General features: G+C 40.6%; 1 protein-coding gene across 4 annotated transcripts in view; it reads right to left on the bottom strand.

Annotated features, from left to right (window-relative positions):
- Positions 1-11530, bottom strand: part of MIER1 (MIER1 transcriptional regulator) — a 39206-nt gene that overhangs the window by 3828 nt on the left and 23848 nt on the right. For 3 of the 4 annotated variants that reach the window (XM_030494472.1, XM_030494473.1, XM_030494470.2), the window contains 8 exons: positions 9792-9924; positions 8429-8493; positions 8042-8114; positions 4606-4757; positions 3960-4041; positions 2598-2692; positions 1962-2089; positions 116-255 (listed from right to left, as the gene is read on the bottom strand). In XM_030494472.1, the coding sequence (XP_030350332.1) occupies positions 116-255; positions 1962-2089; positions 2598-2692; positions 3960-4041; positions 4606-4757; positions 8042-8114; positions 8429-8493; positions 9792-9924 (868 nt within the window). The remainder of the gene's footprint in view (positions 1-115; positions 256-1961; positions 2090-2597; positions 2693-3959; positions 4042-4605; positions 4758-8041; positions 8115-8428; positions 8494-9791; positions 9925-11530) is intronic. The other variant, XM_030494471.1, reaches the window with a different exon arrangement.

Here is an 11530-nt window from a genome sequence, read left to right as displayed (position 1 = left end):
AGATTCTAACACCATGGAAAACATACAAAACTAAAATAGGTTTGCTTTTCCCACTTGGCATGTCACCTGTGATGATCTGGGAACTCTGTTTCGGAGGCACAGGGCAGGCACTCACCGTTCTGATTGCTGCTGCTGGTTGTGCTGTCTTCCCTCTCAGACTGGCTGGTGCTGCTGTTGGAAGTTGTAGGAGGAGGGGATGGAGCTCTACTGGATGCAGCACTTTCACTTTCATCCAGGAGACGGTCCATATAATCCCTACACAACAGAAACAGCACATTCAGCTTTGCCCTTGCAGTGTAAAGTATTGGTGTCATCTGCACAAAAATGTTCCCCGCATATACTGCAAGTGTGACCAATTCCCGTTTTATATCTGTCGAACTGCACAGCCTTATCTTGCAAAGTTAACAACTTCAGTATCTCACGGGTTAACCTCCCCAGGCATGGTTCGTCCACAGCAACTACGTGTTTACTGACCAACCTCTTCAGCCAGCTTCTATAAATTCACTGTGCTTATGCTAAGCCCCATAAGATCATGTACAAGCAGGAGCTTCAATCTGCTGTGACGCTGTGGACTCTGTTTTCAAGGTGATGCTCTCAGGCAGGTTTGTACTAAGCTCTTGCAATTTGCTGCAGCAGCAATAACATACCATTAAGGTACAAAGCATAACATACCATTAAAGTAAGTAAGTTTCGTGCACGTACAGCCTCAAGAAGGCCAAAGTTAAAAGCAAATGAAAAGCTTCAGAGTGAAAGACGATTTCGATATCTGAAATCTATTACAGTCCTACAATTTAGGTCACTAATAGTAAATCTCTTATGAAAGATTTAAACGCACAAAGCTGGCTGGTAAAGCCCTTGTAGTAGCCTGGATTAGCTCCAGGAACAGCACAGCCTCACACATAATTATTCTGGAACTGATACTGCACCCTAAATTCCCACATCTATCTGCAAAATCAGTCAAGAATAGGCAAGTACAATCCTTAATGACACTTCTGATCACCACATGCAGGTAACTGCAAAAGAATCAGAGAACGTATGAAGTGATTAACAACCAAAAATGTCCATTTGGGAAAAAAAAAAGGGAAAAAAATAAGATGGAAGAAAAGGGGGAGACAGACAGTCCCTGACAACTGCTTAAGAAATCAGCAGCTTCTCTGTAACCGTCTGCTTTACGAAGCCACAGATGGCAACTCTTAATGTCATACTGCAAGTTCACTTCAGTGGTCCAACACATAGTTCAAAATGTTTAAAGACACAGTAATATTACACAGAAGGATCAACAGAAGCCAGGAACAAACAAGGAATATAATAGTAGAAAGACTTGGAAAAAGTCAGCGGAAGGAGTGGGATAGTAAAATCACTGCATTGGAATGTACATTGGAGGGGCAGAAGAATATGTTGGCTCACTTGCTCAGATTTGAGAGAGGAGAATACGTAGTTACACACATCCTCTCTTTGCCTATCTGAGATGTGAATGGGGAAAGGAGCTATGTACACCCAAAAAAGTCCCAGTATAGGGCACTGTGTTGGCCAATTCTTGCCAAACAACACATTCCAAGAGTACACTACAGCACAAATTCCACCTGAAACTTGTAACTAATGCTTCTGTATAAAACGTGCCTTTAAAGTAACCCAAGCATTTAAAAATAAACCCACATATTTGCAGAAATGTTACACTTGTGAAATGTACGACATTTCACATCAGCATCTTCACACCAACATCTACACTTCAGCAGAAAAGAAGCTAAATTAAATAGCTGCTCAATGCAAATTGTTGGTCTTACTCCAAATAAACCTACTTTAGAAGCCAGATTATACTTTTCTTACACCTTGGCTGTTTTCCTGCTGCAAACTGAGACTATGGAATCCCCCTGTTGTGATGCCATTTCAGATTAGAGCAGGACAAAATGAAAGATTTAGCTGCAACATGTAAAAGCACATAGAAATAATGCACATCTTACGTTACACCAGGGTGAAGATTGTATTTCTTCTTTCCAAATCGGGTCTGCTGCGCAAAGAAATCATAACGCTCTGATTTCTTCCACATGTAATAAAATGCTACACACTCACCAACTGATCGTGTTCGTACCTAGGAAATAGGTGCCATGCAAGTCTGGATGAATGTCAAGATCTTTTTTTGCCAAAAAGCTACCATTTAAATCAAAAGGTGTGAAATTCAAAGTCAATGCTTCTTTAGACAACAGAGGAAATAGTGGAAACTATTGACTCAAAATTCCAGAGGCCCAGAAATGGAGATGTAAAGTTTAATAGTGTTTTGGAGAATAATGAAGATATCCCGAGGTGCTGCAAGGAACAGCTTCAGGAGCAATATTCAAGTCTGTTTCACCAGTCTATTCAAGATCCAAGTTCAGACTTTAGGGATGATGTATGCACAGCAGGATTTTTGCGCTTCCCTGAACTTTAGGTTCACGGTCACAGTTACAAAGGATTCTGGACTTTGAGAAACCAATTTGGACATACATATAGGAAAAATAGAAGTAGTAAATAATTTGTGAAGGAAATTGAGGACAACATTTTATTTACTATTACATTGCTTTAAATAAAATGTGAGAACTACAATTAAAATCAGTGTTTACCTTGTTTGCCTGAATCACATGAAAATCCTTGCCATAGACTTTCAGCCCTTGTTCAAAGTTCCTACATTCTTCTTCTGTCCAAACAGATAATTCTTCTATAGCAAGAAAACACAAGAAAGAAAACACTTAACCAAAAAGCATACGGTCAATAGAAGAATATTTAAGTGACAGTTTCTTACACCATCTGCTGATTAAATGAGAACCACCTCCAGAAACTTCACTTACTGGTACCAAAATGAAATTCTCCCTTCTAGTGAGCAGGTGGGCAATTTGGCTGCCTTCAGTAGCTTGTCAGCAGGGACTGTTATAAACTTCTGCCCTGCCACATGGGGAAAATAATGAGGCAGCAGAAAGAGGAAGAAGGAGGTAAAAACCTGCTCTCACCATTCTGCCCCTACAACCATAGGAAACAGGTATCCTTAAGCCAGGCCACGGCACAAAGGAGTTCATGCTGTCAACTCAGACTGGTTGCTGGTTGTTGGAAGAAGCAGGGGAAGAGGAATGAAGAATTAGATCTTCTTTACTGCTGCCAAGAGCCAGCAACGACAGGCTGTTAAATCCAGGCAGGTAGAATAAGAAACTGTGTTGCTCACACTATTGGATGAGAAAACTTGGTCCCACTGAAGTCAGAATAAACCCCTAATAACTTTCAGCTACACTTCTAAGAACTTCATATAATTTGGCCTTATTGATTGTTAAGGTCAAGAATAAATAAGGTTTAAAATAGTGGGAGAACAAACTAATCTTCTTTATTTGATCATTCTTGTCTTGTAATTTGCACAGGTTTGAAAGCAGAACCAACAGATCAATGTGCAAGGAAAATAACTTGTGTCTTCTAGTTTCTTGTTCCTTTGAGTGTAAGGATCAATACCAAAACAGGAAATGCTGAAGGCTCCAAAAGCATCTTTAAGACCAGGGTCTTTTTAGTGTTACACTTTGTTAAATAAAAGGTTTAGGTGCTCATTCTCCTTTATTTAGAATTGTGCATTATTTAATTTTATATTTCATGTTTGTTCCATTAACTCCGATGACTGAAAAGGTCTAGAAAAGCAAAGAAAAGATGTGCCCAAGAACTGCACAATTCAGTTCCTAAGAAGTAACTTTAAATTTTAACTTGTAATTAAAGTCATCCTCTTACAAACCCTCTTTGAGCAGGTACCTGTTCCTACTACATCTGCTGATTTCTTTCTCCCAGAGAGCAATAAGAGATTCACTGAAGGTGGCATATAAATGGGCACTGGTATATATGGCTTACATGCAGTCAAGCTCTAATAAAACTTCTCAGCCTGCTGACAGCAACACCTGTGCAACAAATAAAACCAGAGTCCAACAATATAAGCTTAACTTTCAGTGTACACTCACCTCTGGCTGCTTTGACATTAAATCTCAGCCTTCGTAATGATTCTTCAGTATCAAAATTGCACTTAACCAGTTCATACAATGCCTGGGAAGATGAAAAGACATACATTTAACATTCCAGATACTGCTCCATTTACACTGTGCCACAGAAGCATACTTAGTAAATCACTAATACTTATTAAGATTAAAAATAAACTCTTTGAATGAATGAAATATAATTTAAAACAGCACAAAGACATATTTTGCCTGTTTCAATTCCCAGGTCTCTAATAACTTAACCAAGAATATATCCAGGCAAAGGATTTTAACATTTTTATCCACTGCATACATTTGGAAAATTGATGGTTTCTTTGTATGAAGAAAACAATAAGTATGCATTCATATAGCTTTAAAAAGATTTATAACTGAAAGAAGCCATCCATACACAATTATTTACAGCTAAAATAGTGCACTGATGCATAAAGCAACATTAAGCCAAAGTTAACAGTTTAATATTTATGGAGAGGTAAAAAACCCATCACATTTCTACTTCCACAAGGAATAATAAAGCTGTTTCAAACACAATTTTAGTTCTTGGGAATGAAATAAAAAAAAAGGGGATAATTCATTCTGTGATATTAGACTACAAATCCTCATTATTCTTATATACCTGCTCATTGTCTTTAATATGTGATCCTTCAGGAATTGCATCCAGGCCTTTCTCATCACCCGTACGCCTCGATGCTTCATTTAGGAACTCGACCACTTTATCTTCTGGTAAGAAGTCAGGATTCCAGAGCAGCTGATCATCATTTTCATACACTGAATTAACCACAGAAAAAACACAAGCAAGTTAAAACAATATGGAAGTTTATATCTTATAATGCTAGTGATTATGAAACCTTAGAAGACCATTAGAGCACCAACATTAACCCAGAACACACATAAGGACAGGTAAAAGGGAGTCTCAGGAATGCAGTGATCCAAATAACTAGGATACTATACCTTACATTGTCTCCAAATCTCTGGTATAATCCATGCTCTAGATTCTAGGACCCATTTATGAAACTCCAAAACTCCACCTTCCCTGTCCTCCTCCTGCAACCAGGAGGTAGCAGCACTACCCAACACAGTCTCTGAATGATCCATCCATCCACCCCTCCATCCCTCCATCCATCATGCCTTTTCCCTAGGCAGCACAGTTTTGCTGCTGGCAGCGAGCAGACATGGAAAACTATTTCAGAAATGAGTTATATCTGTTTTCCTGCAAGCCAGTTGGGATCAGGCACATAACACCAAAAAGCACGACACCAAAAATGATGCAAAAAACACTGCCAGGTGCCTGGACCACTAAATATCAAAGTCCCAGCTAACACGGCTGGCAAAGCCAGCAACAAGGTCCACTGCTTCTCCAGGGAAGATGGTTCCACCCAGATTCCAGACATCCTGAAGTCAAGCAGCTCCTGAAAGGAAACTTTGCTAAGACCTTCCTACTACTTCCAAGAAATACTCTCTAAAACAAAATCAGTTTGCTGAGTTTTAACACTACCAAATCTCTGCTGTTCTTTCAGAGCTTATACATGAGCTTTCAGCCCAGGGAAGCCACAGTAAACAGAAATTAACTGGAGAAACATGGCCAAATGATAGATCCTTTGAATTACCTCTCATTTTTCATTTTGAAGAGCCTACAAGCTTTGCAGAATTAAAACACTAGTATAGCCAAATCAAAGCAAATTCCAGTTACTAAAAACACTAGAAACAGGAAAGTATCCAGACTTTGCCTGTGTCCCAGTCTCCAATGAAAGATAACCTGACAGAAACCAGCAAGAAAGTAACTTTAACATAGGTTCCATGAGTGTGGTGAGCACCTCTTGACAAGAGAAAGGTGGTAAAAGCATGGGACAGCATGGTCACCATGGGAAGGGAAGACACAGTATCATTCTGTGCAGGTGGAAAGGTCAGAGTGGTGGGTAGATGCATCTTCACTTGAAAAAAGTATTGTTAATAGGAAAATAGACTCCAAATAAAAACCCAAAACTGGTAGGGAGAATTATTAAGTGTCTTACAAAGAAAGACAGTTTCATTTCATGAACAACCCACTCTCTGGAACCAGCTCCCAACCATTTTCTGGGAGGTTTTTGTTTCGAAGCCTAGTCCTAGTCTGTTTGGTTGCTTGTTCAAGAGAAAGATTTCAGGTATCTCAGGATACAAACTCCAGTAGAAGCAGTAATTCCTTACAGGAGATAACTGATAATCAGTTCTAAGCCACCCTTAATGATGAAGCTACATGCATGGTGATGCTCATGAATGACAGCGATCAGTGAGTCTCAAAGCAACTTTGAGACTTGCAGTTTTCAGAGCTATCCTTTGATTTTCAAGCCCAAGCCTTCTGAAAACTTCTATTTTAATTCTGTAGAATTTTCATAACCTTAACTTCTTTAGTAGCAGCTAATTTGGTCTCCAGACATACTTCTCAGAGAGCCGGTCCACTGTAATTAGCTCAGTGTAGATTCCATGGTCATGCTTCCCTCACACCAGCGTGTCAGAACACATTCTAAAAAGCAGTGTGGTTATTCTTCAGAGTTCTAGCATTTTTGTGCTGTTGCTTACAGCACTGGATATGAAAGGACTAACCACCTTGGGAATTTTACAGTCTGAATTTCCCCTTCTTTAGAGAACAACTAAGATGATGGGATATGTACATGAAAGTGCTGAATACACAGTTTCAGACATTTATTTTCCAACTTTTTAAGCTTCGTTATTAATATTCTAGTTGGAGTCCTGTCAAAGATTACATCCAAAACACAGCAGAAAGGAAAGAAGTGTCAGAAGATGTAAATATCTATATATACGGTACATAAAACCGGAAGAGCCCTGGCATGATTAGTGAATATTTAACTTTTCCCCTCAATGGTTTTTGTCCATGACGCAAGTTCTTTGTTCTGAAAAGAGTAGTGTGCAAGCCTATGAAAACCTGTTTTATATGGGTCACTGCAATGCTCAAAGCAGCTATATCTTTTTTATTGTCGGAGGCCAGAAGCCATTTAGAGCTGAGTAAGTACCAGGAAAAGCAGGCGACCAGTAAAGCATAAGTTACTGCATTTAGGCAAACAACATAATTCAAGCTCTATTTTCAGACAAAAGCAGGAAAGCTTGTAAAGAGCAACGTCTTCACAGCTAAAAAGCAGATGTTTTCTGATTTGTATATTTAATGGAAGCTCCCAACTTCTTGAATAGCTTTAAATTCCATTCTCTTCAACCCCTCTGGCTCTCCAGAGCTGAAAGAATCCTGCTCTAAATGAACAGCAGGACTGATGCTCTTTCGACACAGTTTTTAGCTAGACCAGGCTATACTTTAGCTACTGCAACCTGGCACTTGGAGCAAGACAACTGCCACTACCTGAGTATACACTCACACACTAGGAAGGCACTAAGTTTTCTACTGGTTAAAGAACGAACTTACACAAAACTACAAAAGAGGCAGCCTCAAACTGACCTGAGTGTAAACAAATTCTTACTAATGGGCTGAAAAAGCAGGAAAATTTGCTTGTTTTATGCTCACAGCTGGCTTTAAACTGGGTCTTCCTTTCCTGACTCGGTTATATTGACAGCATACAGCCAAACACTGGTTGTAAGGGGGGAAATGTTCCTGGAAAAAAAACCCCAACACTAGAACAAAAGGTTCTTTTACTACTGACTGAAGAGTTATAAAATGTGAAGATCAAAGCTGCTGATACCATTTTGCCTCTTTTATTGTGTTAATCCAATTCCAGCAAGGCAATTTCTTTACTATCTATTTTGTTTTCCATAAACTAGGTGAAGTGGTTAACTATAAGCTACATAGAAAGCTTGTGTACATTACCAGATTAGAATACAAGGGTTCAATAGGCATCAGGCCAAAAATATAACCTTTCTTTTCCCCATCCATGACTCAAGCTTTGATGGTGAAGTACAGGATGAACTATAGCTTGAGATGATGGTTGTATTTTCCACCTGAACAAGCCCTTTTATTGTGCAAGACACATGGCATCAATCAAATCTTTTATTTCTCTCCATTAGGAAATTATCTCAAACATAGCAATAAGGGTAATAGTGCCAAGTCTCACCTTTCTCATTCTCTTTGTATTTGCACGTGCCAGCTGGAATTTCAGCTTGAAACATCGAGCCCACCATGATTTCCTGTTTGGAAATAACAGAAACAAGCAGTTAAGCAACACAACTTTGTTAGCAGACAAGAGAATAAACACATCTTTTTTTACCCCTTCAAACTTTTGTTGCTCAAAATCTAAAAACACGGTTAACAGGCACTGTGTGGAAATGGATTTTTTGACTATTTGGGGAGGTCTTTAACGCTTCTTACTGTCAAACCTCTGATATTTCTGGGGAAAAACTGGAGAGGATTTGGGTGATCTATAGAGCTCAGAGTTACTAGGTAACAGATCAAATTACTATTCATGAAATACAGACATTTTTTCACAGCACATAGTATTTACCTTTTTCCAGTCTTCTGAGGGAATATAATCTTCATCTTCTTCAGATTCCTCTTCTATTTCACTATCTACAAGAAATTGTTCAACCATTAACACACAACGAGCTGTGATGGAGCCTGTGCACACTAACACCAGCCTCCCCCCAAAGCAGGCTGAGAGAGGGGCCTGGGAGGTCAGAGCCACCTCCTGGGAGCACCCCAGCAAGGGCGACAAGGGTGCATATCCCAGCCCCTCATCCCACAGCCTCCAGCCACACACAGCCTTGCTCTGCCTCACTGCCACCCCACCTAACACCACAGCAAGTGCAATTGGCAGCTTTAGTGACAATGATGATGTTTCAGTACTGATAACTTTGAAGAATGGCCCAGTCAATGTTCACATTTAAAATGGATTAAGATACAAAGCAGGTGCTAAAAAGTTAAGGCACAGATGAATCTATCCATAAATTTTACTACTACATAAGTAGTAGTAAAACACAAAGAAAGACATGGAGCTGTTGGAGCGAGGCCAGAGGAGGCCCCGGAGCTGCTGCGAGGGCTGGAGCAGCTCTGCTCTGGAGCCAGGCTGAGAGAGCTGGGCTGGGGCAGCCTGGAGAAGAGAAGGCTCCTGAAGGGGAGACCTTAGAGCAGCTCCAGTGCCTAAAGGGGCTCCAGGAAACCTGGAGAGGGGCTTTGGACAAGGGCCTGTAGGGACAGGCCAAGGGGAATGGCTTTAACCTGCCAGAGGGGAGATTGAGATGAGCTCTGAGGCAGAAGCTCTTCCCTGTGAGGGTGCTGAGGCGCTGGCACAGACTTTTCCCAGAGAAGCTGTGGCTGCCCCATCCCTGGCAGTGTTCAAGGCCAGGTTGGACACAGGGGCTTGGAGCAACCTGCTCTAGTGGAAGGTGTCGCTGCCCGTGGCAGGGGTTGGAACTGGATGAGCTTTAAGCTTCCTTCAACCCAAACCAGTCCATGGTTCTATGAACAGTCATTTACTGCGCCTGGACCCCATGTTTGCAGGATGATAAACTGCACTGTTACAACACTGAGAGCGGGGCAGTGGAAGGATTCACACTGTCTGAGAACCTGCTTTTTCAAAACTGTAGAAATTTAAACTTTTCCAGAGATTTAGTCTTTTAAAAAGCGACTCCTTTTACAGAGTCCCTTATCTGCAGAGATCTAGCATTCAGCAACAAATAGGACTCTTTTTTCGCCTGTTATTTTGAGCATAATAATAATCTAGAACAGTGTTACAAAGGAGATTAAACAAACATTTATGGGTACCAACACATGTATTTCCGAACCAGAATACCACATTAACTAGAGCTGTTCTTAAGCCAAGGTCAATCCCAGTGAGATGACTGTGCTTAGAGCTGAACTGTACATACTTGTATCAAAATATTTACATCGACGAGGGCGAATTATCTCCTGTGGATCTTGAGAAGCAACAGATGGTGCTGGGTCGTCATTAGATGACTGTGTCTCATCCTCCTGCCCTGATGAATCTTTTATGGTCTCCTCCTTAAATACAGAAAAACCAACAGGAGATCAGCTATTCCTTGTGACAAACACTGTTTTGGCAATATTTATCCCAAAATTGTCAATATATGAACCCGAAATCTCTCTTACATGACCTGAAGTGACTGCGTAAATTGTGGCCTGTCCAGATTGAGCCATAACAAATGTGTAAACACATCGTATTATTTACTGACCAGGATTTTAAGCAGATCAATTTAACGCTCAGAACAACATCCAAATCAGAAATGTGAACCACCATTAAATATCATCCCTAGTTTTTTAAATCAGCCAAGCAAATCCTTGTGGGTTTCATTTAAATTCATTTGACTTTAAATTCTACTTTGGTCTTTAAACCTTTCCTTATGAATTTTCAGTAAAAAGAGGAGGAATTGTTAACTGGCTCTATTTTTCTCAATCAAATGGAAATGGTACCTTCCATAAATATTAATGGCAATCGTGTGGTTCAACGCACAGGAACAACATTTCAGTAGACTCAAGTATGTACATGGAGTCATTAAAAGAGGAAATATAGGAACCAGGTTCTTTATTAGAAGATAAATGACAACAACTATGGGAATTATTACCATTAAGGAAAATTAAAATGACAAAGGTTAAAAATACACTAACGTTTTCTATTTCAATGCATGTTGTTAATATCTTTTCTGTGGTTTATGCCTATGCTGTAAGCACTCACACTTGCTAGTTCTACCACAGAAGCACTGGGCACAGCATGTGCTTATGTCTACCTTTACCAGCAGCCAGAGTATTATCACATGTGCAGCTTAAAGCAGATTAAAAATAGAAAATAGCTAAGTGCAGTATAGCTAAATAAGCTGTAGAAAGATGAGCACTTGCAGAGAAAGCCTGAATGATTTATAAAACCATTCCACCCCCACAGATGTGTTTTACTGCTTCTCTGCTAAGAGCACAGAAGCATTTCAGAGCTCTCATTCTTCTACCCTGAGGCAAACAACCACCACAGGTTAGTAGCTCTCTTTGTGCCCAGTCTTCCCCATCACCTTCATTCCAATCCTATCCAAACTGGGGCAGAATTGGTGAACACACACTGACAACAAACCCACTGTGCCAGGTCTGCAACTGGGCTAAACCAGCGGCTGTGTTTGCTGGGCCAGGCTGTGAGCTGTTCCTGCTGATGGGAGAAACGTGCTTGCTTCTGCAGCACAACACAAAGGGTTAGTGCCCTGTACACGGAGGAAGATGATTCCTCTTCCTGCTAACAAGACGCTTGAGATTTTGTCTACTGAAGAGAAGAGATAGGCAGTATCTTAAATAAGCTGCTAACAGAACGGAGAACTACAGAGGGGGTCATGAGAACAAAGAACCTGGAGTTGTGTCAGGAAGTGATTAAGAAACAAGGACATAAGAAGAGACTGAGACTTCAGGAACACCACCATGCACAACAGAGTGCCCAGAGAAGCTGTGGCTGCCCCATCCCTGGCAGTGTTCAAGGCCAGGTTGGACACAGGGGCTTGGAGCAACCTGCTCTAGTGGAAGGTGTCCCTGCCCATGGCAGGGGTTGGAACTGGATGAGCTTTAAGCTCCCTTCCAACACAAACCATTCCATGATTCCATGATTTTCATTTTGCAT

Source organism: Strigops habroptila, chromosome 8 (genome assembly GCF_004027225.2).
Source record: "Strigops habroptila isolate Jane chromosome 8, bStrHab1.2.pri, whole genome shotgun sequence".
NCBI lineage: Eukaryota > Metazoa > Chordata > Aves > Psittaciformes > Psittacidae > Strigops > Strigops habroptila.
This window is presented reverse-complemented; position numbering and strand designations above follow the sequence as displayed.